The 27,225-nt window shown below is 52.5% G+C and overlaps 1 protein-coding gene across 6 annotated transcripts in view; it reads left to right on the top strand.

Annotated features, from left to right (window-relative positions):
• Positions 1–27,188, top strand: part of MGRN1 (mahogunin ring finger 1) — a 34,244-nt gene extending 7,056 nt beyond the window's left edge. Inside the window, exons 4-18 of one of the 6 annotated variants that reach the window (XM_071761171.1) lie at positions 4,658–4,804; positions 10,657–10,774; positions 13,507–13,573; positions 15,764–15,816; positions 17,665–17,712; positions 18,733–18,801; positions 20,478–20,637; positions 20,988–21,097; positions 21,462–21,527; positions 23,620–23,843; positions 24,514–24,637; positions 25,088–25,133; positions 25,598–25,705; positions 26,320–26,364; positions 26,834–26,973. In XM_071761171.1, the coding sequence (XP_071617272.1) occupies positions 4,658–4,804; positions 10,657–10,774; positions 13,507–13,573; positions 15,764–15,816; positions 17,665–17,712; positions 18,733–18,801; positions 20,478–20,637; positions 20,988–21,097; positions 21,462–21,527; positions 23,620–23,843; positions 24,514–24,637; positions 25,088–25,133; positions 25,598–25,705; positions 26,320–26,360 (1,381 nt within the window). In that variant the 3' untranslated portion in view covers positions 26,361–26,364; positions 26,834–26,973. Of the gene's footprint in view, positions 1–4,657; positions 4,805–10,656; positions 10,775–13,506; positions 13,574–15,763; positions 15,817–17,664; positions 17,713–18,732; positions 18,802–20,477; positions 20,638–20,987; positions 21,098–21,461; positions 21,528–23,619; positions 23,844–24,513; positions 24,638–25,087; positions 25,134–25,597; positions 25,718–26,319; positions 26,365–26,833 lie in introns of all 6 variants that reach the window. The other 5 variants (XM_071761168.1, XM_071761172.1, XM_071761174.1 and 2 more) reach the window with 5 other exon arrangements.
• The last annotated feature ends 37 nt before the right edge of the window (positions 27,189–27,225 follow it).

The raw sequence follows: 27,225 nt of genomic DNA, 5'->3' as shown, positions 1-27,225 counted from the left end.
TCATAACCTCACAAACCCTTCCATCTTTTTTTATTTTAAAACTTTTAAAAATGTGAAAACTGAAGGTTGTTTGGTTTTTTTTTTTTAGTTTTTAAGTGAACAATACTTGTGGTTTCAAAACTGAAACAGGAAAAGAGGGAAGAACTTCTGCAGAGCCACCTTTGGTGCTGTCTGGCTTTTGTGTAGTTGTGTAGAAGGGTGAAGCACTTCTCAAGGAATAAACTCTGGCTTTCCTCCCACACTTGCTGTGGAAGGGGAATTTTGATCTCCTTGCAGGCACCCAGGTAAACAGTGTAACAGGAAGTGGCTTTTTCACTGGAAGAGGCCTTGCTACAACTGGAGGGGTTGGCAGAGTTCAGCACCCCCAGTGGTGTCACTCTCCTTTCTGTGGTTACATGTCCTGTCCCCCCAGAGGAGCTGCAGCTCTGACTGTTTCAGATGCAGTGTCCAGGTTTGAATCTCTCTGATTCCTGGTGCTGCTGCTTCTTTCTCTGCCTCGTGAGCTCCACAGGCTCCTGTGCTGCTGTGTCAGTGCTGACCCCACCACCAGCATCACCCTATTTCATTTTGTACTGATGTAGACCCAAATCAGGTTTTTAATTGCCAGCCCCCAAGGGGACATTCTGTCTTCTGCTTTTCTACCATTCTGGACCAGAGGCTTTTCCTTTTTCCCCCTGTGCACATAAAGACACTTGGTGTCCTCTCCAGCTGATGCAACCAGTGGTTGAGGCTTGCACATTCTTCCTAGAACTTGTTAAGTTTAATTTACCACCTCCTCCACCAAATAAAGTGATGCTGAGCTGAATCTCTAGGTGTAAAGTAGGTTCTGATGGAAAAGTCCTTACAATCTTGTTGGTTTTTTTTTTTTTCCTTCTCTTTCACTGAAAAGTCATTGTTCAGCTGTGAAGAGGGCGTTGATCTGTAGTTTGGAGTGCAGGGTTTTAGGAAGGAAAATGAGGAAATACCTGCTCTGGGCCTCCTACCCAGCTCTGACCAGACAAAATTCTGAGCTTTGCCAAATCCTGAGTATTTACAGCAGCTTTGGAGAGAAGCAGTAAACCTGGATATTGATGTTGAAATTCTGAGTCTTCGACACGTTGTGAGTGCTTGATTTCCAGCAGGATGAGGCTCTGTGAACCTCAGGGGGGTAGCTTGATTTTTATGTTAACCACTAAAGAGAAAAGGACTGCCTGTGTCTGCCTTGTGTCTCTCTTGGCTCTCAGCTGGAAGCTTTATTTCAGAGCTGGAGTACCTGATGGGCACTCTTACCTTTTGGGCACTTCCAGCTGCAGGAGGAAGACAGATTCACAGAGCAGTGGCTTTGGTGGAGCCTCCCTGCTTCAGCATGGGCTTGGGGCTTCTGGTAGCATCATGGAAAAAAAGTGCTGAAGGAATCAGCAAATATAGTGGTTCCAGAATGTGTCTGGAGCAGCAGCAATATCATGGAGGGGAGTGGGACCACGGAGCATTTTGGGTAAGGAGCTGAGAGGGAGGCAGATAACAGGGACCAAGGTGAGACAGGTGAGTGCTGTCAAGAAGTGAAGTGAAATCCCTTCTCTTCCCTCTCCAACACAGCAGGGCTGACCTTGATCCTTGGAGCAGTTCCTGGCATGGTGGAGCTGGTGAAGGTGCTGGGACTTGCTGTTCTGTACCCCTGGATGGTGTTAAACTGTGCACAGATCTCTGCAGAGCCCCCCAGACAGGGGAGTTGCATTTGGTGGTGACCTCCCCCCAGGAAAGGCAGTGCTGACAGAGGTGTCAGCTCATCCTCACTTCATTTAGTGCCTACTCTAACACTGTGGGATTGCACATGTCACACCCAGCTGTGGGATGTTGTCTTAGTTGTGGGTCAAACGTTTTTAATCTCCTCAAAGGATGAAACTGGGTTCAACTCGACTGATTTCTATAAAATTGTCACGGCTGCTCTTAATGATATGTTTGTCTTTTAATTCTTTAACAGACAATCAAAAAGTTCCAGCATTCCCATCGTGTGGTGTCGGACCAAGTGGCCTCAGCTCCCTTGGTCACCCTGCTTTGCCCTGTTCATCCTAGCACTGGATCAGCTGTTTGCTCCCCAGGGTGCTGAGTCTCTGCTCTGTGCCCTGGTTGTGCAGGCTCTGTGGTTGCCCTGGGTGCCTGGCTGAGCCCCACAGCACAGACACTGCTGCCTGACATGCCAGACATGCAGCTCTGGCACCTCCCCTCAGCACTGCCTCTAGGGCTGGACTAAATCTACCCTGGAAACTTCCAGTGCTCATAAGAGCTCTTTTTAACCACTCTTGTACCACCTCCCTGTCTGCTGAGACTTTTGCAAAGGTGGAAGGAATGCACAGTGTGTGACTTTGCCTTGTTAACTGCTGGGGTACAGGAGATGTCTCTGCCTTTTGAAGTGTGCACCAGAGCAGTCCTTACTTGTTCTGAGGTCCAGCTGCCACAGCAGCTCCCCCAGACTTCCCTCACTTCAGCTCCCATGTGGCAGACAACTTTCTTGACGTCCAGCACCAGGGATGTTGCCTCAGGAGGATGTGTTCCCAGTCTTGCTGTCACCATTCAGGCACATGGGCTTTGTCCCCTGCTCCAGTGATGCACAGACACGGCTCTGGCTCTGCTCCTTCCCAGCAGATGCAGCCTACAGACACCTTCTCTCCAGGCACTGCAGTTGGTAGGGGCCTCTCAGTCAGTGGTTTCCCTGGGCAACAGATCTAGTCTAGTCTAGTCTGGGCTTAACCCCTTTTCTCCTTGAAAGGATGGAAGCACTTCCTGAGCTCTGGCAGGGAGGTGCAGAGGTGAAGTTGGGAGCAGGAGGGTGGCCCAGGAGCCCATGGGCTTTGTGTGACTTCTCTGAGCAGCCAAAGGTTTTAGCAGGGACCTTGCTGTTCTGTGATGGGCTCCTCCCCAGCTCTCTCAGCTTCTTCCTTGGGGCTGTTACAGACTCCTGGTGGTGGTGATCTCTGCCTCTTGCACGTGCCTGGGCACCTCTGGTTCACCCCCTCCCTAGATGTGCAGTGAGGGTTGGTCTGTGCCTGGGGCAGGGCTCCCCCCCACCCCACTTCTTCTGGAAGGAGTGGTAAGTGTCTGGGCTCCTGGGGATCATGCTCCCCTCTCCTTCCCTGCTGACCTGGGACCCACAGAAAACAGCACAGCAAGAGATGAGTTGTGCTGCTTTTTCCAGACACCCCACACTTGTCAGCAGATTGTTGCCTTCTGTCTTCTTGGGTTTGTCCAGCACTAAATGTTGGGGTGACCCCTGTGTTTTCCAGCCTGACCTGGTGGTGTTTCTTGTTCACTACCCTCAAGTGCCTGATTTTACTCTTTGAATGCCACTAACTTGTGTGAAAACATCATCTTTGGAGTCTGCACTGTATCCAGGCTGCTGCAGCTCTTCAGACTCTCAGTTCTTGGCATTTTTCAGACTAGCATTCAGGGTGGATTCTAGCTTAATTTGCTGCTCTGACCCGGGTGAACCTCTGGCAGAAGCCTTGTTTGGAGCTTTCCAAGTCCTTCAGACAGGAATGCAAGTGTGTGCTGTAGTAATTCATCAGGGTTACATTAGTTCAAATATTTGTGTTAGGTATTCATTTATCTTGCTCCTAAATTTTATTTTCGACCTCCTGTATTAAATTGCTGAAGCTGAACATTTCATTCTTGTTCAGTGTGGTGTTAAGTAAAATTTTTGCTGGAACCCTCTTAATTAGGCAGCAGTTATTACATCTCAGTGAACTCAGTAAATAAGGATTCCCTTGACAATTTTCAGCTGGTCACTGTGGAGGGATGCCCAGCTTATTTCTGTTTATTTTCAGCAGTGCAGTGTGTTCATCAAGGCAGAGTAATGAAGGGAGAGGCTGACTGGTCCTGGGAAGTCAGAGGTGGTGCCAAGCTGCTCTGGAATAGTTCAGCTGCTTGGCTGTGACCCATGGTGGCAGTTAAGGTGATGCCAAGGGAGCCAGGCACCAAACCAAGCACTGGCTTCTTCACCAGGTTTGTTACTGCCTTTTCCAGCAGCAGGGAGGCAGAAGAAATGCTGGGGATCACCCAGTGGGATTCAGCTGTACTGTGGCCCATAGCCAAGGCAGGAGTCACCTTTACATTGCTTGAAACAACTCCCAAACTCACTCTGGTGTTACCATGCCCTGTTCTGCAGCTGAAGGTGTGCATTTTGGTTCCTACAATAGATGTGTGCAGCATCAAAGCTGAGCTGATGATTTATACATTTCAAGGTATCTGAGGCTCCTTATTCGGATGCTTTCTGATCTGAATATCATCTCTGCCACACTGCAGGTACCTTCTGTGGAGTTTCAGGAGTTCTTTTGTGTGACACAAACCTTGGTCTTGCCTGTCATGCACCATTTTGTTTGCAGAGTTTAAAGAATTAGGCTTTGGAGTCCTCAGGCCCATGCAGGATTTCTTCAGCCCAAATATTGAGCTGAGTGTGAACATCTTAAAGGAGGAAGAATTTATTTTTTTTTCCTCCTAAGGTTTTGACATCTTAGAGTTCACTGTCTTGTTTCATTCTGTGTCCTGGCATCGTGAGGCTGGGTGAGATCCCTCAGCACCATCACTGCATAACTCACTTTAACAACCTCAGTCAAATCTTCAAAGCAAGGTCTTGGTGGTGTCTGATAAATACACGTTCTGATCCTCCCACCTTGTCTTGCAGGTATAAAGATGATGTTGACAGCCCTACTGAGGAGAATGGGAAGCAGAAAGTCCTCTACAGCCTGGAGTTCACTTTTGATGCTGATGCCCGTGTTGCCATCACAATCTACTGCCAGGCCACAGAAGAGTTTGTTGGTGGGATGGCAGTGTAAGTCCTGGGCTTGTGGGCAGCTGGAGGGGACAGGAGCTCTTGGGGGACAGGTCAGACATCTCTCATTAATCACTTCTGAGGGCAGTGTGGCCACAGGGGTGGAGAAGGAAATCTCCCCTTTCTCTGTTTTGTTTTATATTTTCTGATAGCTTTGGATATCACTTTCCTCCCCCACGTAACCAATATCCTGTCTTGTTCCCTTTTGGGTTGTTTTTTGGGTTTGGGGAAGCAGTTCTGTGTGCAGTGCAGGAGAGGCACTCCCAGCTGTGTGCTTTGTCAGAGAGGTGCTCTATGGAATTTAAAATCTAAAACCCCAACCAGCCTGCCCTTCCAAACACTGCCTGCTGTGTTCCAGAACTCCTAACTCCCTGCCTTTCTGTGCTCCCTGTGACAAGAGCACCTGGGCCACCAGAGTAGTGCTCAGTCTGACATGGACATCGTGAGTCTGTGAGCTGAGACCCCCCTCAGGCCCCTCTGGGAATGAGTGACCCCCAGAACCAGGGGCTGCCTGGAGAGGGTTTGCTCCCAGGCAGCTGCACTGCCACCTCTGGCTGGCCAGAGGAGGGATGGTCAGAGCATCACCCATGGGTCTTTCCCATCTCCTGCTACCTCAGCCCTGCAGATTCCAAAGCCTTTTTCTCTAACTTGGCACACTGAGACCATCCCAATCAGCAGCATCCCAGAAGACTATGAAAATTTTCCTCTCTCTATTAAAAGCTGAGGTGGCCAAAAGGGGCTGTCCCCAGCATGACCTGGGAGCTGCTGGTGGCCATGGCTCAAGGCTTTCTTGTCCTGTGGTTGAGGAGGATCCGTGCTGCAGAAGCTCTTGGCTGCCTCTGCCAGAAGCTTTGGCTGCTCAGTGGCTCTGTGCATGTGGTGCTGGTGGCCTCTGCAGTGCTGCTGGGGGCTTGGGGACAAACAGCATCAGGACCTCCCTGAAAAATGTGGCTGACAATACTCTGCTGCCCTGGGAGGGTGGGAGCAGTCTCCAGGTCACCAAACCTTCATGTCAGAAGTCAAAGCACTCAGATTCAGCTCTTGCTTCCACTGCTGGCCTTTTATGTAATAAACCATACTTTTATTTCCCTGTAGCATAGGAGTGATGAACTGTCTCTCCCTCCTCTGGAGTTCTTGGGGAATAAATGTTCTACAAGAAGGGGGTGTGGAGGGATGCACCAGAAGCCAGGGAACCTTTTGGAAGGCATGATCCTGATTTCATGCAGATGTGTAGATAATAAGGCATGGGGAAAGAAATATAAATATAGACTTTATAAGCTGCTTTAATTCACTCCAGGCTGTTTTTCCATGTGGAAGTGCCTCAGGAAGCACGTCTTGGGGCTCGTGCAGCTGCCCAAAGTAGGCATCTTTGCTTCTCTGGATTTGCTGGCTGCTAGTAAAAACCTTTTGAAACTCTGATTTCAGCTTTGCAAAGCAATTCAGAAAGGGCAGTGCTATAATTACTTTTATTTATTCTTTTCAAATTCTGGTGGAAAAAAAAAATCTGGGCTGCACTCTTAAAGCTGTAAAAGGAGCAATTGCATTTTTAATGCACAAATAGGAATGCAGCTTCCCCTGCCTGGCCTGGCAGTTTTTCCTTTTCCTCAGTTTCCTTGGGTGCTAACTCCAGGAACAACCACGTGCAAGAGCTGTAGAGAAATTCAAAACCTCCTATTGCTGTGTCCAGCATTTGATTAGGAAGAAAACACTCTTTAAAACATTTTTTTTTCCCACTTTCCTCAATTGATGCCAAGTCCCAAAATGGGAGAAACTTTCTGGACCCTTGTCAAAGGCAGAAATGTTCTCCCAGTCCCCAGCCTGCTGCATGGCTCCTTACCAGTGCTGAACAAGTTTTTCTTGCTTCTCTGCTGGAAAACCCACTCATCCTGATAGGATCAGCCCTCCTGCTATGTGGAACTCCTGCTGGGATCTGTGTTGTGTTCATCCACCTCGGGATGAGGGAGGGAGGGCAGGGGCTGTCCCTGAGCAGAGCCATTGCTTGGTGCTCATCCGAGAGCCACAGAGGTGCCCTGGGTGCCATGGGCCTGCTGCAGGGCTAGCAGGGCTAGCAGGGCTACCTGGTCTTTCTCTCTGCAAGCCAGGGAGCTTCCCCTGGAGCTGGCTGGGCTCCCTGTGGAGCTGGGGGCTGTCTCAGTGCCTGTCCTAACCTGTCTCAGACTTCCCCAGGTAGTGGTGCTGAGAGCTGTGCTCAGCTCCTTGGTCCCAGCCAGGATCTTGGGAACAGGGAGCTCCCAGCTGCTGCCTGCCTCTCCTGATCCCTGAAATCCCAGGGGATGTATCCACACCTCTGGGGGGTCACAGTTTGCCTGTCAGAGTCTGGAGAAGGTGAATGTGTGGCTGTTGGTGTGTGCAGAGGTGTCCTCACCTGGCAGCCCCAGGGAAGGTACCCAGCAGTTTCTGGTCCAAGTGGAGGTGTCTCTGGAAGCCTCTGGGTCAGGAGATGTTTGCTGGAGCAGTTGCAGAGGTGTTCACACTTTTTGTGTATGCTCTCCTAACACATTCTCTCCTCTCCTGGGGAAAGCCTGGATGTGCACACTGCCAGCCTGTTCCTGGGAGGGCCCCTGGGACTTTTCCAGCTGCAGGTGTCCTGCTGGCCAGCAGGAAGGGTTGTGTGGTTAAAACATGACAGCAGAAGATGTTTCTTCAGGGGAAGAACCAGCCCCAGAGCTGGAAGCACCTAAACCAACCAGCTCTGAAGACATGTGCCATCAGATCAGGAGATGTGAGAGGTTTGAGTTCTGCAGCCCATTCTAATGAACAAGATCTTCCTCTTTGGACAGAAAGGCTTCTTTTCTGTAGCCAAGCAGTGTTGCCAAACTGTGTTTTCTGTTTATAAAGAGAAAACATGATGAAAATAGGTCAGCCTTGCCCTTTTTCAGGCCTTGAGGTGCTGATGCTCAAATGGCTGTACTGAATATATATTTTTTAAAATCTCATTTCCTTGTTTGCTTTGCAATGCCTGCTGCACTCATGGCAAACATCCCACTGCAGCTGTTTAAGCTGGAGGTGGACATAACACTGCGAGGGTTCTCTGCTGTCTGCATGTGGGGGTTTGAACAGTTTGGTTCACCAAATCCACCTGAAAGTGGGAGCTGGGCACAGGGGTGTTTGCAGCAAAGCTTGCCTAGGAGCTGGGCCTTTGGTGGTTGAATAACCTCTGCCTGCTCAGGGCCTCTGAAAGGTGCTGGGGCTGCAGTGCAGTGCCCTGCAGTGATCTGTGTGAATCCTTGGTTCAGATTCCTTCTGGGTGAAGAAAGCAAAGGTGAGTGCTGCTGCTTTGCTGGGCAGAAGCCTCTCCAGCCAAAGCCTGCTCTGATCCAGGCAGACACCAGTCCCCAAGGGAATGCTGCAGGGTTCAGAGGCTGGAGAGCTGAGTTCTGTGGATTTCAGTGAGCAGCACAAACCCTCTGTCTTTTTACTCTGAGTTCTGACCTTTGTGCTCCTGCGTGGCTGTTGTGGGAGCTGAGGTGGAAGCCTGGCTGGAGGTGTGAGCACAGGGAGCACAGGAGCTGGAGGCAGAACCCTGGAGGGGCTGCCCCAGGGTCTGGGCTGCCTGGGGAGGTGTTTGTTTCCTCCTGGAGTGGAAACTCAGTCTTAGGATGCAGCAGCTCTGCCTGAGCTGCCAGGGATTGCAGGGTGGTTTTGTTCAGCCTCTGGTGTGGCTGGGGACCAGGTGTGGTGCAGCCTGCAGACCCAAACATTCAGCTTTCTGCCTTTATCCAGGGAGAGGCAGAGGCTGCTTCTCTGCCACCCTTAATTCTTAGTAGTGCTCTCTGTTTCTGTCATGCATCTCCCTGGCTCCACAGAGCTGCTGTAATCACACAGCAGCACAGGCAGGGGGTAGAGGACCCGTGAAGACAGCAGATTCTGTCAGATAAAGAGCTGGGGATGGTAGAGGCCATTTAGACACCAATATGCAGGGTCCTTGCTCTTGGTAAGCTGTCTCCCAGGAGTGTGTGCTTGTGCATCACCTGTGCATCACCTGAGAGAGATGCTGGATCTCTGTGACAGTCTGGGGTCACCAGTGCTTCCAGGGTGTTCCCCAGGCTCCTGGTGCTCAGCAGCTTGGGCACTGGCTGCTGCCTGGGGGTCTCCAGCATTGCCAGGGGGTTCAGATTCTTGTCCAAGCTGCCTGTGGCAACAGGAGCTGGACTGTCAGACAGCCCAAGGCACAGAGCTGGTTCCCTGAGGAAGCCTGTGTGGTACTGCTGTCCTACTGCTCAGCTCAGAACATCTGTGTTCCTGCTTCATTCCTTTTCTCAGGGGTGGTGGTGAGAGCAGCAAATCCATGCATGTTCTGCCCTGTCCTCCTGGTGCAGACTGCTTTGGGCTTCTGGTGCTGTAAGTCCTCCTCCAGCCTTCCTGGCACCCACCAGCAGCATGGTTACACCCCTCACCCACCACTCCTGTGGTGCAGGTCACCCAGGCATCTCTGACCTCCACCCTCTCCTCTGCACTTTATTCCTGGGAGGCTCCTGATTTGCTGTCACCATGGATAAGTCACTCCTCAGCCCTTGCTTTCCCAGCTGTAGAGGGAGGTTTGTGCCTCTCTGCTGAGCTGGGAAGCTTGGAGAGCACCACAAAAGGAGCTGGATACAGGCTTGCTCTATTCATTGTGCCTGACAGCTCAGTAAATAAAACTTCACTCAATTGCTCTCTCTGTAATTCACACATAAAAGACCTGTCAGCCTGAGCTCTCCCACACTGTGCTTTAAAGCTGAAGGGTGGAATAAGACCTCCTGGTAAAGCAGCACAACCCCAGGGCAGTGCAGAGTGGCCTTGGAGGGTGAGGGATTGTCACAAAGAACACAGTGCACCTGCCTTGGCAGGAGCAGGAGAGAGCATGTGGTGAACCAGGCTTTTGTCCCAGCCTTCCAGAATCTCACGTGGATCTTGTCACACTTGATAAGCCCTCTGGATCCTCAGAGGGTGCTGGGTGGCCTGAGCCCAGCCTGAACCTGTGTTTGAAGGTTCAGGATTGCCCTCTCTGGTCACCTCTGGTCACCATCCTCCAGCCCCATCCTCACATCTCTGCTGTGCAGCTCAGCTCTGCAGTTCTTGGTTGATTCTTGGGTTTTTCCCACAGTTTTTGCTTCACCCCCTATGGAAGTGAGCTGCCCAGCCCTCTTGCTCCTTGCTCACAGAAACCAGAAGGCATCACCTCAGATGTAGAAAGCTTTGTAATTGCCATCCCCTTCTAGTGTGCTCCACAAAGAGTTGTTAGGCTGAAGGAACTTGGAGCTTTCCAACCTCTGCACAGGTATGAGGTGATTTGCAGTTGTGTCTGTGCTCCAGAATTCCAGCTGAATGTCCTCACAAGGACAGAATCCTGTTTTTCCAAGCAAGGATTCTCTGATCTGGAAGGGCTCTTGCTTACCAGGAAGCTGGTGAGCCAGCAGTTCCTGCTGCAGAGCTGTCCTGCAGGGGAGGACATTCAGCACCTTGCTGGGCTGTGTGGTGCCACTGTAAGATCATCATTTGTTCTCCTGGGTTTCCTGCAGAAGATCAGTGTGTGCTGGGCTGGAATGCTGCATTCCCTGGGTTTGGGGAGCTGGCCTTGGCCAGGCTGCCTCCCCTCACTGCCACCCAGGCAGGTCAGGATGGATCCAACCAGCCCCTGCCCATCTGCACTGCTTTCCCTTCCCTCTGCTCACCTCCTGGCTTTGACCTTTCCTGTCCCTTTCTGTCTCCCCACTGAATGGCTGCCAGCCCCTGCCAGCTCTGGGAGCTGCCACTTGTGGTTCCTGAAAGGCAGAGAGGAGGGGATGGATGGGAGCCTGGCAGAGAGCACTTGTTTGTTACACCAAGTTCTTTTTTCCCCATTTCTTCAGCTACAGCACAAAGAATCCCTCTCTGCAGTCAGAGACAGTTCACTACAAGAGGGGGGTAAGCCAGCAATTCTCCCTGCCTTCCTTCAAGATTGATTTCTCAGACTGGAAGGATGATGAGGTAAGGCTCTTCTCAGTGTCCCTTTCTTTCCCCAACCCTCTTGGCCCAGAAAGCCCTGGACTCCATTTAGTGCCTTGAAGTTATGGCTGGCAGACACCCTCTGCCAGCTGTCGTGGCATGGCTTATGGTGTGAGAGGAACTGGGATGAGCAGGTATGGACACTCTGTGGGATCTGGGCTGGTAGATCAGGCACAGAGGGAAGAAACCCAAAGAAGTGACTTTGATATCAGTGATCAGTTGGTATCCCAACATCTGGGAGGAGGGAAACTGCAGAGATTGGCACTGGAACTGCTCCTCAGCCTTCTTCTCCCTGTCACCCAGAGGGGGTGGCAGTGTCTGGCTTGCTCTCTGTTTTCCTGGGGTTTTTGGTTTGGTTTTTTTGACTGGTCCTCTAGAACAGTGGTCTCAAAGTGGGGTGCATGCAAGGTGACTGCCTGGAGTGCAGGAAGGACTCAGGCAGCACATGTATGTGTCTCAGAAATAAAAATACAGATTGGGAATAGCTGCTCAACATTTCTCACTGATAGGATGGCCAGTCACAAGTCTGCAGAGCACTGCTCTAGAACAGCCCTGTTGTGGTTAAGGGCCACATCCTGCAGCATTAGCTGCAGCAGGTCAGGTCTGGGGCAGTTTCACACTGGTGAATCAAGGAATGCCTCTCTCCTTTTGGTTTAAGCCATGACTGCAAACAGACAAGGGCCTGGTTTTAATTAAGCTCTGTGGATTTTACTGCATAGCAATATCTGTGGCTCTGTTAATTTTGGTATCTTTGCAAAATTCCAAACCAGGCAGTAAAGTCTCTGCTCCTTGAGCCTCTGGGCTTTGGCCCAAGGGACCAAGGGGGACCTTGGTCTTTGTCTGAGCAGAATTGCTCAGGAATAGGAAGGTTCTGATGCAGAGAAGTCAGTCTGTGGCTACCCCTCTGCCAGGTCAGCACAGGCAGTGTTTGTTTCTGACCCAAGCCTCTATGGGAGTGTTGTGTATGTGAACACTGGTAGATAACTCTATCTGTTTAAAAAAAAAATTAAAAAATATAAAAATACAAAAAAAAAAAGAAAAGAAAGGAAAAATCTTTCATGTATCTGAGAAGCCTGAATAGCTATTGTCTGGGAGTTACAGTTGTAACTCAAATCAGTCCTGTGCCTTAACAAATGCCCCAGTGGTTACCAAGAGCTTGCAGAGTCTGCTCTCCTGATGTCTTGGCTTCTCTGCCAACAGAGGATTTCACAAGCTCAGCCTACAAAAGCCTGAAAGAGCTGCTTTTCAGTCCCTTCTCTCATCTGAGAGAGCTGAAAAGTCAGAAGTCATATCCCTTGCTTCTTAAAGAACTGAGAAGCTTAATTTTCACTTTTGTTCCTGCCAGCAAGGTTCTAACTTGAGTACTAAAGTCATGTCCCTTTGACAGCTGGAGGGATGCAGCAGAAAAGCAAGCTCTGTCTCCTCTTTTTTCATCAGTGTCAGTGGGAGCTCAGGTTGTGGAGCAAATGTGGAAGGAGCACTGTGATTTGGGAGAGTTTCTCCCTTTTCAGCTCTGTGCAGCCAAGCCCAGTAGAATGCACACAACTGAATGTTAAGTGCCACTGAAATGCAGCCCTGTTACCTGAGCAGCTGGCAGTGTTACCACTCAGCTGTGCACCACTGCATGCTTCAGATTCCCTTCCAGCTTTGTTTCTGGTGTTGTCCAAAAAACCTCAGATTTACTTCCCATTTTTGCTGGGTTTAATCCTCACAGGTGATGTAGCTCTTGGCTGGCCAACAGAAGGGAAACCACTGTTATGTGGGGTTGTTATGTGGCAAGCTTTGCAAATGTTTGTCTCTGTAAGGCACTGGTTTGCTTGCAAGTTGGTTTTAGGTTCCTGAAAGTCAATGTGAAATGTGCCCTTAGAGAGGCCTTTTGTTTGAGAGTGCAAAACTTTGTACTGTGAAGGAACCACAACTCTGATGTGACTTCCCTTCAAATGGACAAGCAGGAACTGCTGTCTTACAGCACTAAACCAGAGCAGGAAGCAAAGCAATGCCATAAACTCCTTTCAGCATTTAAATCAATCGTCCTCGATGAGTTTTCCCTCTGTGCCATGCCCTGATGGCTCAGGCATGGAAAATCCTGGCTCAGTGAGTCTCTGCCAGAACAAACTCTGGGAGTAAATGAGAATTTTTGTCCTTGTTACTTTGCTGTCTTGGGAAGAGAACAGAATCTGGTAGTTTAAAGAGGAATAAAATGTAAAACCATCACACAGAGGATGAAAATCAATACCCTTTGAAACCTGTCCTGCAGCTTCAGAGTTTTCAGGATATGTGAATTGGTGAGGATGAAATAACATAAAATTCAGAGTCCTTTTCCTGTGCTTCAGAGTTTGTCAGGATATATGAATTGGTAAGAATTAAATAACATAAAATTCAGAGTCCTTTTCCTGTGCTTCAGAGTTTGTCAGGATATATGAATTGGTAAGAATTAAATAACATAAAATTCAGAGTCCGTTTCCTGCAACTTCAGAGTTTGTCAGGATATATGAACTGGTGAGAATTAAATAACATAAAATTGAGAGTCCTTTTCATGTGGTGTTCAGTGCCATATCAGTGCATGTGTGTTGTAGCTGTGCTGCCTTTGGAAGTCAGTGTCTGAATTTGCAGTCCTCCTCTCTGCTGTGTCCTTTTGGGACATTCTCTGATGTTACCCCCCTGGAGTGTTGCCTGGTGTGGATCTCCTACCTCATCTCCTTTCTTTCCCTCAGCTGAACTTTGACTTGGATCGAGGTGTGTTCCCTGTGGTCATCCGAGCAGTGGTGGATGAAGGGGATGGTAAGCATGGGGTGCTGCTCCTTCCTCTGGTTCCCTGGGGTTATGGGAGTCCTTCAGGCAGCCTCTGCAATGATGAAAACATCCTACTCTTAGCAAAGGCTTGGGGAGCCTTTCCAGAATAAAAAAAAAAAAACTTCAGGAGTTCACCCGAACCTCCTCGTATTAAAAGGGCTCAGCTAACCATAGGTTCTTACATAAAAGCATATTTCTAAGAATAGCCTCTACTTATTTATTTTTTTTTAATAACAGGAAAAATGGCCAGTTGGTGCTGGTATTATGTTAGGAGAGCTCCTGGCTCTGCCCCAAGCTGGAGCAAACAACTTCCTCTCTCTTCAGGTTTTGTATTTGTTAGGCAAGGAGGGAGTTGGTCTTTTCCCCTCTTTGAGGGGTGAGTTGTCTTCATAAAATCTTTAGCTAATTGTAGGGTGGGTCTTCCCCTGGGAGCAGTCAGAGAAAAAGCAAAGGCTTTAAAAAGTTTTGGGCAGATGCTCCATGCACCTTCATGCAGCAGTTTAAAATTCTCCTGCTTTTTCTGAAGGGTACAGAGTGGTTACAATAAAACAGCATAACCTTGGGTGAGGAATAATATTCCTGATTATTTTTTTAAAGCACGTTGTCATTTTGGAGAGGGAAGAACAGCAAGTGTGGGAGCTGTTGTGGTCAGCAGGACCTGCATTTCACTTCTGCATTTTGTCATGTTCTGTGCAAAATTCAGGAGTAATTAGAAGGCAAAAATATGCCATGTTGATTGCATTGTTTGGTGCAGTCAGTGTGCTCAGTTTCTTACCTTGTAGATGTGAAAGTGGCAGAAATTCATGGCATTGTTTTAGAGTTCTCCAAGTAGAACTGGATGAACCAATGTGAAGTGTGACTAACAGAGCACAGTGCAACATAAAGGAAATTACTTCTAAAGTGCATCAATTTTTAGTGATTTTTAGCCACTGTTAGTAAAACTGACACATATATATATTTCTTGACCATAAATATAAATCACCTTCCTCTGTTTATGGAGCTTTTGGCAAGGAATTTGTACTTTCTAGTGTTGGGCATGCCTGGAAAGACCAAAACTAAAGCAGGAGGCAGCCTGGGAAGCACACATCTACATCCCCTGCCTTAGCCACTCTGCACTGTCATCTGTCTGAACAGCCTGGAAGGGCAATTGCTTTGAAATCCCCTCCTGGAACAAACATCAGCACAAAAATACATCACACTTGAGTGAGATTTGAGGAAGTTGTTGTGTATTTGGGTTCTTTTTTTAACTGACAGGACTGGAATGAGCTGGCTTTGTGTGTTTGGAGCACCTGGAAAATTACAGCTGGCCTGAAGCTGCTTGTGTTAAATAAAACTGAATGTCAAATTAAAATAGGAGTCAGGGAGATGCTGTTTGGGAGTGTCTGCCAGCTCCTCTGCACGTGCTGAGCACAGCCTGCCCTTCCTCAGAGCCTCCTCCAGCTCCCTCTGCCATCTCAGGAGTCTGAGGAGAATTAAGCAGAAGGGTTCAGCCAGTTGGAGCTGAACAGAACCTTGGTGTTTGAGGCAGAGAGACAGGGACTGCAGATGTACTCTGTGGTTTAATTTGCTGAGGGAGCCATGAGAACAGTGCAGACACCTCTGACAGCCCCTTCTCAATTACAGGGGATTAAGAGGGATGCCTCAAAAAAAAACCCAAAACCTGGAGAACTGCTCAGAGATGTTTCAGTGTCCAAAATTGGTGTGAGAAATAAATGTTTTATAAGCACATCAGATTAGAGTGATGTAAAGTGATAAGTACCAGGGCTGGAAGTGCTGCCAAGTGCTGTTAAACCAGATGGATTTATTAATTTCTGTGATAAATTCAAGTGATTAAAAACCAAAATTTGAGAGGAGAGTAGAATTTCACTGAGCTCTTTGTTTTACCTTCCCTTTCCAGCCTCTGGAAACAAAGTGGGATAGCTCAGAGCACCCAAGATAATGCAGGCAAGTCTGTGTAGGGCCCAGCACAGAGCCCTTTGGGTTTTGTTCCTGCTCTGCAGGAGTGTGAGATGAACCAACCTTATGACAAGATAAGAAAGGTTTCAGATTGCAAGAGGAGATGAAAACAGAAGAGGTGGTGGCGTAGAAATTGTGAATGGAGTAAAATTCAGTTTGTGGTACTTTGCTGTTTGTGCCATTTTCAAGGTCTAACCAAGACTGCTCTTTCTCCTGCTGCAGTGGTGGTTGAGGTGACAGGTCATGCCCACGTCCTTCTGGCTGCATTTGAAAAGGTAAAGAGTTCTTTTGTGCCCCCTTCTCTGTCCCTGCCCTTGTTCTATGGGTTATGAGTTTGTATTTGTGTAACACTGAGCACAGTGAAGTCCTGGCCCCTGACTGGGGCTCCCAGTGCTATTGTAGTGCCAATAATTGCTTGCAGCAGCTCCTCTGCATCCTGTAATTATCATTTGTACTGGAGCTGGTCACTCAGCTAATTGTAGCTGGTGTTTCCTGTGCATGAGGAGAGGGTGTGCCCCAGTGGCCCTGATGGTTGGGAGTGGAAGATGTTGTGCCCATGGCTGCTGCCCTGCAGTGTTCCAGGGCCTCTTTGCACAGCAAACGTGCTGTGTCCAGGCCCCCCTGCACCATTGGCCTTACAGTAAGCACCTGGAAACCCAAGAACTGGGATACACCCTGCATAAAGACTCTGAGCTCCAGGCATGGTTGGTGTAGCTGACCTCTGCCTGCACCAAGCCTTAACCACAGAATCTCTTCCCATGATAATTGGACCTTGGAAGGAGTTGCAAGATCCAGGCTGTTTCTGGTTGTGACAGTACTGCAGACACACACCCTGGGCAAAGAGATGCTGACAGGGACGTGCTGAGTGAGGCAAGAGCAGAGCTGGGATGTAGAGGGCAGAAGCATCAGGGCTGTGCTGTTAGAAATTCCCAACACTTCAGCCTGGCATCTGGACTGACTTCTTCTTGATCTGCTTGGTTCCTGCTGGATCCCTGAGAGAGGTGACACATCTTGCTCTGTCCCTCCTGGATGGTGACAGGCTGAGTCAGAGGGCACAGGAAGCACAGTCAGTGCTAAGGAAGCCCCCGGGGCTGGGAGATACTCTTTAGTATGTGAAGAAAATGAGTTTTCCTGTGTTAGAGAGGCTGCTTTGAGCATGGCCCTATAGGAAGTTCTGCTCTTGGCAGTTGGAGAGGTCTGAGCTCAAGGACTGAAAGTGCTTCCCTTCTGTTTGTGGTCTGTGCAGAGGAGGAGATGCTGTCTGGTGGGGCCAGCCCTTCTCATCTTCTACAGAATGCTTAAAACAAGATACAAATCTTTATAAAAAAGTCAGAGAGCTAAGTGCTTGTTGAGTTCCTTCTCTTTCCTGTTTGATTAAAATATCTTCCCCATCCTTAGAATAATTTCAGCTTTTGAAGTGTTGCAGTTTTGAAGTCCTTAAGTCCAGCTGCTGGCCTCTGTACCTGGGTGGTATGTAGAGTGTTAACAAAGTCTGGCTGGCAAACTGTTTGCAACCTGAAAGCATCAGATGGGTTTCTGTGTGTTCTGACCCACATCAGCAGCTTTAACTTAAGCCAAGTCCCTCTTGCTGAGCACTGGAGCAGATGAGGAGCACTCCCAGCCCCTGTCCCACTGACCCTGCTGGGAGCCATGGCCCTCCAGCCTCTCCCAGTTGTGCTGTGCCCCCCTCCCCTCCCCAGCAGAGCTCAGGGGCTGTGGTTATTTGCACACTTGAGGTATCACAGAATCCTAGAATTGGCTGGGCTGGAAGGGACCTCAGAGCTCACCAAGTCCAACCCTTGCTCCACTCCCCCCGTGGTTCCCAGCCCATGGCACTGAGTGCCACATCCAGGCTCTTTGGAAATATCTCCAGGGATGGAGAATCCACCCCTTCCCTGGGCAGCCCATTCCAATGCCTGATCACCCTCTCCAGAAAGAAATTCTTTCTAATGTCCAACCTAAACCTCCCCTGGCACAACTTGAGACCTCTTGTGCCCTCTTGTCTTGCTGAGAGTTGCCTGGGAAAAGAGCCCAACCCCCCCTGGCTCCAACCTCCTTTCAGGGAGTTGTAGAGAGTACTGGTACTGAAGGTACTGAAGACCTTTCTTGTTTTTTCTCACTAGCACGTTGATGGCAGCTTTTCCGTGAAGCCTTTAAAGCAGAAGCAGATTGTGAGTACCTGTTTCCTCTTACAGTCTGTCCCGTGCTCCATCCAGCACCCCTGGCTCCCCAGAGGGAGGGCTGTCTTCTTCTGAGTGCTCTCCAGGGAAGTTCCCACCCTTCCCAGTGTGGCTGGCTGACTCCTGCAGAGAAACAGGATGTGCTGCTCTGTCTTCACGGGCAGAGCCTGGAACCTTCCCATTCACTCTTTGGTTGTGGGTACTTTTATTTTATTGGCAGTGTGTAAAAAGTAATGTGTTCTCTCTCGTGGCTTTTAAAATAGAAGGAAGCTCTTGCTAGAGGAGCACAGAGTGCCAAGGAAACTGAGATAGCAAGGGTACCCCTGAGAGCACAGAGGTACAGAGTACAGCACTCTGCATTCTGGGGCACTTTCTGCCACCATGCACCCCAATTTAGAGCTGCCACAAGGGCCTGGAGGGAGGTGGTAATGAATGACTTTGCACTAATGTTGTCCCTCAAGTGCTCCTCATTCTGTGGGCTGGTTTGTCTGTCTCCAGCAGCTTGACTTCATGCTCCAGGTGATGAAGAGGAACATGCTGTGCTGTGCAGCCAGGGATATGCCAGTTACAAGCTGTTGGCACAGCAGCTCTCCTGAGCTTCCAGAGATGAATGGGATTTCACCTGGGGGGAAGGAAGTCAAGAGGAAAGGCCTGGGGAAGGCTGATCACCTCTGCCTTGTTTGCCCTGGGGGTGCATGTTCCCTCTTGATCCCTGAGGCCAGCAGAGTGCTTGCAGCTTAGATGGTTTTTGACAGTGCCAGACAGGTCAGCTGAGCTCCCTGCTCAGGCTGGGGGGGGTGAGCACCACTTTTTGAGCAGGCAGAGACTCGTTCTCCCACAGCCCCTTTGCAGCATTTGTTGCTGTTAATTTTTTGGTGTGGCTCTGGGGGAGCCAGCTGCCATGAGTGTGACATGGACATCTTGACACCAGGAGGGGAGGAGGGGAGGTGTTCCCAAAGCAGCAGTGGCAGAGCAGCTGGCATTCCAACTGGAGTCTTCTTCCTTCCCCAGGTGGACCGGGTGAGCTACCTGCTGCAGGAGATCTATGGCATTGAGAACAAGAACAACCAAGAGACCAAGGTAAAGGTGCTCAGGAGGCTCCTGCTGTTCTGGTTTCCAGCCTGCACCTTCTGCTCTTCAGCTCAGCTCTGGCACTTGGCAGGGCAGTGTGTGGAGTTCTTCCCAGAATGGCTGTCAAGTCTCTGTAGGCACTGGCAAAGCCCAGGACTGGCAGATTCTCACTGCTACAATCAGTAGGGTTGTGCTGAGGTCATTTTGGGTAGCATGAGGCTCCCAAGATGTTCTCTGGGACTGGAATTGCTGGGAGAGAAGGACATCAGTGTCCCCTGGGGCAGAGCACTCATCTTTAGGGCTCAGAGAGACAGTGGGGCTGTGTCAGCTGCTGCTCTTGGTGTCCTGGGGCTGCTGGCCACTCTGGCTGCTTCCCACTTTGTGCAGCCAAGACTATTATTTTTTTTCCCCTCACTGACTGTAAATGAGGATTGCCTCCCAAGCTCCTCCAAAACCTTTCTTCTGGTGTCTCTGCCTCCATGGAGTGCCAGGTGTGTCTGTGCTTTATTCCTGGGGCTCCTTCATCCTCTCCTGTTTGTTGAGGGGGTTTTGGTTGTTTTGTTTGGTTTTGTTTTTTAATTGAGGGACTGCACGTTCTGTGGCATTGCAGGAACTGAGGGCTTGGCAGGAGCCAGAGAGCAGCCTGCATGCCTCAGGAACAGGGGGCACAGCACCACTGAAGGGTGCAAAGCTCCTGACCAGAAACATTGCCCATCTTCAGGCAGGAGCTTCTGCTGGATCCCAGCTTGCTGCACAGCCCTGTGCAGGTTTTATGCTGACTTGAGCCTTACCCAGAGCTGCCCTTTGCTGCCACCTGGGCTGTGGAGAGTGCTGGCCCGAGGAGCAGAGTGTCTGGTGTGTGCAGTGCAGGGCTGGCAAGCAGAGGAGGCAAAGAGCAAGACAAGCAGGATTTCCTCTCCGAGCACTGCAGAGTCCTGCCCAAAGCTGTGAGCTCTCTGCCTGTGCCAAGAGGTCCCCCCAGAGAGGCAGGAGGGAGAAGTCATCTCAAAGAGTTTTCTTCCACGGGGTGTTATTTAAGAGGCTTCTGTTTGGGTCCTCCGTGGTCTTGTGATGGTTCTCTTGGTCAGCAGTCACAGATTTGTGGCCCATCAGACAAGTAGCCCAGGGCCAGTTTTGTTCTTCCCAGTATACTTTGCAAACCAAATGAATGGGAAAGCAGAAATCCTGCCCTCCCTGCCTCCCAAAAAGGATGGGGAGGGCATGTGATGGGGCAGGCTGGCTTGGCTGCCATCGTTGTCAGGCTGGGTGTGGCTGTGGCAGCAGCTTCTGTGTGTCCTGTTTGCCCCAAGGTTGCCCGTGGTCTGCCCTCTGCTAGCCCTGGGGGCCCTGGGCTGGCAGGCAGGACCCCGGGCATGATGCCCCTCAGCTGTGGGGATCACTGCCCCCAGGGTGCTCCTGCAGGCAGCCTGGCTCTGGGGTGTGGGGACAGCTCTGCCATCCCTCAGGGGACAGTGTCCTCCCCTCTGCCTGCAGTCAGCTCAGAGCAGAGCCCCGGGGAAGGGGTTTCTGTGGCAGGGCTGGAGCCTGCTCTTTGTCAGAAACCCCCCCCTGGGAGCTGCAGCAGGAGGATGCCAGCTCTCCCGGGGTCTTTTGGGTGGGAATTTTCCCCAGGCTCCAGAGTCCCTTGGCACTTTGTCACAGCCTCTCCTTGCCTCTCCTTGCAGCCCTCGGATGACGAGAACAGCGACAACAGCAACGAGTGCGTGGTGTGCCTGTCAGACCTGCGGGACACCCTGATCCTGCCCTGCAGGCACCTCTGCCTCTGCAACTCCTGTGCCGACACCCTGCGCTACCAGGCCAACAACTGCCCCATCTGCAGGCTGCGTGAGTGTCTGCTCAGCCCCGGGACACCCGCTGCTTCCCGGGATTCCCTGGAGCCTGCGGGAGTGTCTGCTCAGCCCCGGGACACCCGCTGCTTCCCGGGATTCCCTGGAGCCTGCGGGAGTGTCTGCTCAGCCCCGGGACACCCCCACCCGCTGCTTCCCGGGATTCCCCTCAGTCCCTGCAGGCTCCGGGAGGGCTCTGCTCAGACACCCTGTGCTCTTCCCCAGCACAGACTGATCACAAGAAGCCAGACTTGGTGCTTGGCTTTGGTGTGTCCCACCTTCCTGGGAGCTCTGGCACAGCCTGCTGCTCCCTGGCTCTGTGCTCACCTGCCTGCTGTTCTCCCCTAGCCTTCCGTGCCCTGCTGCAGATCCGGGCTGTGAGGAAGAAGCCAGGGGCTCTGTCACCAGTGTCCTTCAGCCCTGTCCTGGCACAGAGTGTTGACCACGATGAGCACTCTGTAAGTACCTCCCCACCCCAGGGACACAGCCTGGGTGCTGCTCTCAGCCTGGGCTGGCAGGTTGTGCTGGCTGATGTCCCCAGGACCTCAGGAGGGGCCCTGGTCCAAGGGTCTCCTGAGCACTGCAGCCTCTCAGTCCTGGTGGGGTTTGGCAGTGTGACTGTTGTCAGCCTCCTGTCTTCTGGAGGAAACAAATCCACAGAAACCTCAGCCTGGGAAGTTTTCTCAGGGTCTGTCCCAGCAGAGAAGTGGCAGCCTCTGAGCATGGCAGAGCTGGGGAAAGGGGAGGGTTTAGAGCTGTGTGACTCTTCCTGTCACTGACCTCAAGAAACAACTTCCTTACAACGTGGTTTTCTCTTGGCAGTGTCCCTTTAAACCCCTCAAAGTGGGCACTGTCACCCTGCCCAGCAGGAAGCCTAGAAGGGGAACAGTAAGTGGCCTTGGTTTGCTCCTGCAGCAATTCTTTGCCAGCAGTGTCACCAGCACGTGGACCTGTCACACACACACACCAGGGCTGTCTCACAGGCTGGGTTTGACCTGCTGCCCCCCTGGCAGTGGTTGGTGGCACACACCCCCTGCACAGACCATCACTCACCTCCCTTGTTACCTGCTGGGGAATCAGCAAGATGGCAGCAGCTTGTCCCAAGGCTCTGCTGCTGACTCTCAGGGGCTGTCCCCAGGTCCTGGGCCTGGCTGTTTTATAGCTCCTGGCCAAGATGTTTCTGTAGGAGTGTGGGCAAGCTGCTGGCCCCTTGGCTCTCCCTGAAGCCTCCTTGCACTTGTCTCATCCCCGTGGCTGTCTGGCTTGGGCACATCTTGGTCTGGTTTGCAGCCCAGAGGTGGGAGCAGGTCTGGCACTCCTGCAGGGGGCTGGGCTGGTTTTACACAAGGATGGAGCTGCTTGTGCTGGGCACTCACTGAGCTGGAGTGAGCCTGTAGCTGGAATGCTGTGCTGGGAACAGCAGGGATGGCTCTGGAGGGCACCAGGAACCAGGAAAAGTGAGGGAGGGCCCAAACCAGGTGGGGTCTTTTTGTACCCTCTGTCTGTCCTTGCTGAAGCAGGGGGCTCTAGGGGAGGTGTAGAGGTCAGGATCTGAGGAGGGAGCTGTGGCTTTCAGGGCTGTTGGGAACCTCAGTAACTTGCAGCCAGGCTGAGAAATCCTGAGCCCTCCAGGCTCTGAGCTGCCCCCACAGCCTGTGAACCCTCAGGCCTCGGTCTTCACAGCCAGGAGGAAACATCCCAAACACGAGCCAGGGGGTTTTGTCTTCCTGAGTTTCCTATCCACAAACCAGCACCTCCGAGCTGCTGTCTGCAGATGGAATGTTTCTGGAGATGGCTTTTGGTCCCACCGCCTGCAGATGGCAGCAGCTGGGAACCGGTTCCTTCCCAGCTGAGGCCTGCAGGGCAAGCTCAAAACCATCCCAAGAGCAACGCTTGGGGGATGTGGGTTGGTGCCTGAGCCCAGGTTCCACCCCTTCTTTCCTCCCCATCATATCTGGGGACCACAAGTGAGGCAGATCAGCAGTCAGCCCAGATTCATGGTGGGGTTGGAGCATGTTGCTGGGCAGGCTCAGCTGCAGCTGGGCATTGGGGTTTCAAGCAGGAAGAGAAGCTACAGGAGTTCATGGCCAGGCTCAGCAGCCACGTGCATCTTAGGGACAGCATAGAGCCACCTCCCTGGGGCTGCAGGGCTGAAACAGCTTCATTTAATGGAAGCCTGGACTGCTGCTTTCTTGCCTCTTTGTTTGGGCTGGGCTGAGCTGCCTGCTGGGTGGCAGCAGAAACCCCATTTACCATCAACTCCAGAGGACCTTGGGGATCGGGAAGGTTTTTGGAGTTAAACCAGTGTTGGTTTCATGGCTTTAGAAGGATCCCTTTGCCAGCTTAGTGAGTTAAAGAGGGGATGGGAATTGGTGTTGCTTTGCCCTCCCCCAAAGGGTCAGTGGTTCTGTGGTCTGTCTCCTACCTTTTAGCAGAGGTGCCTGTGCAGAGGGGCAGCTTCAGGGGCAGCTTTAGCAGCTGAAGGGCTGAGTCCATGGGAGAAGTGTGAGTGTGCAGGCTCTGAGGAGCAGCCCTCAGCTGGTGCACACGTTCTGCCTTCCTACAGCTCCCTCAGGGACTCTGTGGTGCTGTGAAATGCACCAGGGTGTGCAGCAGAAGGGGGGTGTTTGTTGGGAAAGGTCTCTGAGCCATCGGAGGAACTTCTAAGGAGGAAAAAATCCAAGTGTATTTCCTAGCAGCTTTGTTAGGAGCCTGCTTTCTCACCCTCCTTGTCTGGCTCCTCACAGTAGGGCAGGTGGAGTACCCAGCTTGCTGAGGGCTCTCAAGCTTTGCTCTGGAATCTTGCCTGGAGCATCAGCAGGTAGAGCCCAGGGGGAATGTGTGGCTGAGGCTCTCTGGAGAGGTGGCTGTGGGGAGCGCGGCGTGGGAGGTGCAGTTTGGGGTGCAGCAGAGCCTCTCCTTCCCAAGGGGGCTTCCAGCCTGGTGAGGGTTTAACACCCCCTGTGTGTCTCCCCCACAGAGCTCTGACAACATCCCCCCGGGCTATGAGCCCATTTCCCTGCTGGAAGCACTGAATGGGCTGCGCTCAGTCTCCCCCTCCATCCCGTCAGCTCCTCTCTATGATGAAGTCACCTACTCCGGGGTGGTGGATGGGATGCCACCTGCAGCCCGGCCCCACGCCGGGATGGACAGAACTGTGGAGAGCAGCCACCAAAAGGGCAAGAGGAGCAAATCTCCAGACAGGTCAGCATGGGGATGGGCACTCCTCCTGCACACCCTGAGGGCTTGGCACCAAAAGGAAGAGGGTTTTTAATGAGGAGAATTTAATCCAGACTCTGGATGGAAACGTTTCCTTTTGATGCAGTTTATCCCTCAATTTGTGTTTGGCATCCAGACCTTGTTGGGTTCTACCTTTCCGTGGAGTTCCCCAGAAGTAAATCAGGGGGAGAAGTGACCTGAATTGCAGAGCACAGGATGCTGAGTTGAGATCCTGGAGCTGTTGACTGAAGCCTCTCCTGACAGCTCGTGCTGGGGGGTGTAGGTGTGGGTGCCATGGAGCAGGCAGTGCCCTTTCCCTCTCCCTGTGGGGCTGTATGTGTCCCACTGGGCTTGTTCCTGGCACTCCTCTGTGCTCCATTCCAAATTTCCCCCTGGGAAGGAGCCTCTGAAGTGTGAGGAGCAGTGTGGGACCTGAGCCTCTTGCTTTCCACATGGCTGGAGCCCCGCTTGCCTCTTGCCTCTGTTCTCTGTGTAGCTGATACTAGAGGGCCCTGGTGAAATTTAGCTCCAGAGTTTGAGCTCCTGCTTGTGCTGCTGGTGGAGGGACAGAGCAGAGGTGGGGACAGCTTGAGCTGCTGTCACCAAATCCACCAGGGCCTGCAGCTCCCTGCAAGCAGAGTTTCTCTTCCCGCAGCGCACTCCGCTCTCCCTCGTCCCCAATCCATGAGGAGGATGAAGAGAAGCTCTCCGAGGACTCGGACTCACAGCCAGCACTGGGGGGGGGTGAGCTGGGCCTCAGGGAGACCAACCCTCCAGAAGTGAGTGTGCTCTGCTGGGGAGGCTGCTCTGAGCCAGGGCTCTGGGGGGGAGGGACAGGAGAGGTGGCTTCCTCAGGGGCCAGGTGAAGCAGAGCTCGTTAGCATGAGCAGCCTCGTTAGCGTGGTCTCTGCTGCCTTCATTGACTTGCTGGGCTCCCTGGGGAAGGTGGTGGCTGTGCCCCTGCTGTGTCTCTGGGAGCTGAGGGGTTTGAAAGCCACCTGGCTGCAGGCACAGCAGAGCTGACCCAAGCTTGGCCTTCGGCTTCCAGCACCCACCCCTGTTGCCTGCAAACCTCCTTTGTCCTGGGCTGTGATGGCACAGCACTGATGTGCAGCCCCTGCTGACAAGTTGTGGCCCCAGCCCAGCTCACTGGAGAGAGCCAGAGGAGGGGACAAGGGCAGCAGGAGCCCCAGCCTGCTGGGAATAACCTCTGGTGTTCCTTCTTACAGAGTGTGCCTGAGGAGGAGATAGAGGAGGCCTCGTCGTTGCAGCAGGGTGAGTGTGCTCCTGGCCACGGGGACAGACAGACTTCATCTTGGTGTCCAGCTCTGCTGGGGTGGGACAGGGACAGCTGAGGAGGGAAAACAGGAGTTCAGACACAGCCAGCCCCACAAACCCATCCCTGAGCTGCTGTGCTTCACCAGCCCCTGGTATCCCCCCAGCTTCTCCTGGGAAGCGGAGGAACAAAATCCACAAACCCAGCAGAATGTGTCCCAGTGTCCTTGGGACGGGTCCCTGGTGCTCAGGCATCATCCAGAGGGGATGGGAACAGGGTGGGAGGGGATGCCGGGTGCAGAGCTGACCCTTTGGCACCACCACCCGGCTCACCCGAAACCTCTGCGCGGGGCTGGGGGTGCCCGGCCCCCGGGGGAGCTTCCTGAGGAGGAAGATTTCAGCCCGTCCTGCAGAGCTGGGGGGGCTGGGGGCGGCTGGGGGCTGAGGGGCTGTGCTCTCTGCAGGTCACCGCCCACCCTCGGTGGAGGACGTGCTGCAGGACGGCGGCTGCGGGGAGCGGCGGGGGCTGACCCAGCCGGAGAGCGAGCCCGCGGTGGATGTCTGCCTGCCAGGTAGTGTGTGCTGTGCTGCGGGGCTGAGGCACTGTGCCGACTCCTGCCCCGCCGGGTGATGGCCGAGGGGCCCAAGGCGTGCGGGGGGAGGCTGTGTTCCTGCCTGCAGGCAGCCTGTGCTGCCCGGGCTGCTTGTCCCTTGGGATGGGACGGGGACTGCCTGGAGCTGCTGCCTCCCTGAGAGGAGCTGTGGGCGAGGGGGGATAACAGAGGTAACTTGTGTCCCCTTCTCTTTTCTCCTCCCTCACCCTTTTTGTCTCTGTCCTTTCCCTCCCTTCTTCTCTCCGGGCTGCAGTGCCACTCGGGGGCACCCTTTATGTGACAGTGGCCCCCAGTGCCCGCCCCCAGCCCGTGCCCCTGGGGAACCATCAGGGCCGAGGGGAACCATCAGAACCGGGCTCTGGGAGGCTGAGCTGTCAGGGGGGACAGGGGACAGCTCTCTGCTGCTGTGGCACAGCAGGAAGGGCCGTGGGGACCCTGGGACACCGTGCTGTCCTCCCCCTGACCACTGTTGTTGCAGCCTGTTTTCTTCTGTAGAGTCACAGCCTGCTCTGAGCACCTCTCTAATGTCTCCTTCCCTCTCTGTCTGCCTTCCTCCCTCCTGTCTTGGGCAGCACTGGGTCCCGATTCCTGCTCTATTGGTATAGAGGAGTAAGCTGGTATGTCTTCTCGTTCTTCTTACCCGTGGCTGGCGTGTGGGGGCAGCAGGAGCCCTCTGGGGAGGGCTGGGAGAGAGCAAGGATGGGACTGATCCTGGCGATCAGGGAAGGAGGGAGCAGCAAACCACCTAACCTGCTCTTTCTGGCTGTGTCCCGGCTCCGTTCCCATTCCTGGCATCAGCATCCTGCACCCACAGGGGGTCCCTGCTGTCCCCCCAGTGCCAGGACCCCAGGCAGGGCAGAAACTCCCATCCCTCCCCACCAGCTCCTGGGCCAGGGCTCTGCTGCCTGCTGGGCACCAGGATACACCAGGATACACCACATCCCCTTTGCCTCCCACATCCCAGCCCTGGCAGAGGGATGATGCAGCTGGTGGGCTCCAGCCCTGTCTCAGGGGGTGGCAGGGGGTTGGGGGGTGTTGTTCTCCTTAGCTCTAAGGCTGAACCCAAATCCCTTTTTCCTCTTTCAGGCTCATCAGACTTCACCAAAACTCCCCCTGGCCGAGGCACCGGCAGCCCCACGCAGCCCCTTCTCTTCGAGCAGACACGTCTTCACCTGGAGGACGAGCAAAGCCTCTCATGAGCGGGGCCGGACCCCCAGATTCTTTTTTTTTCCCCCTCCTCCCCTTTTCCTCCCAGCACAAAATCTCCTCACCGCCCCCGAGATCCAGCAGCCCGGCCTCTTGGGGTTTTCAAGCTTTTTGGTTTTGTTGTTTTTTTTTTTTTTTTAAAAAAAAAACCAACAAAAAGACGTGCATGTTCCTTGGCGGTGTGGGCAGAGAGAGAGCCGGCGGCCTCTTTTTACAAAGGGGGGGGGGGGGGGGGGTTGGGGTGGGTATTTTTGGGGTTCAAATCGGCAGAT

The sequence above is a fragment of the Heliangelus exortis genome, chromosome 17 (assembly GCF_036169615.1).
Source record: "Heliangelus exortis chromosome 17, bHelExo1.hap1, whole genome shotgun sequence".
Classification (NCBI taxonomy): Eukaryota; Metazoa; Chordata; class Aves; order Apodiformes; family Trochilidae; genus Heliangelus; species Heliangelus exortis.
Note: the sequence above shows the minus strand (reverse complement) of the source record. Positions and strands in the feature narration are given on the sequence as shown.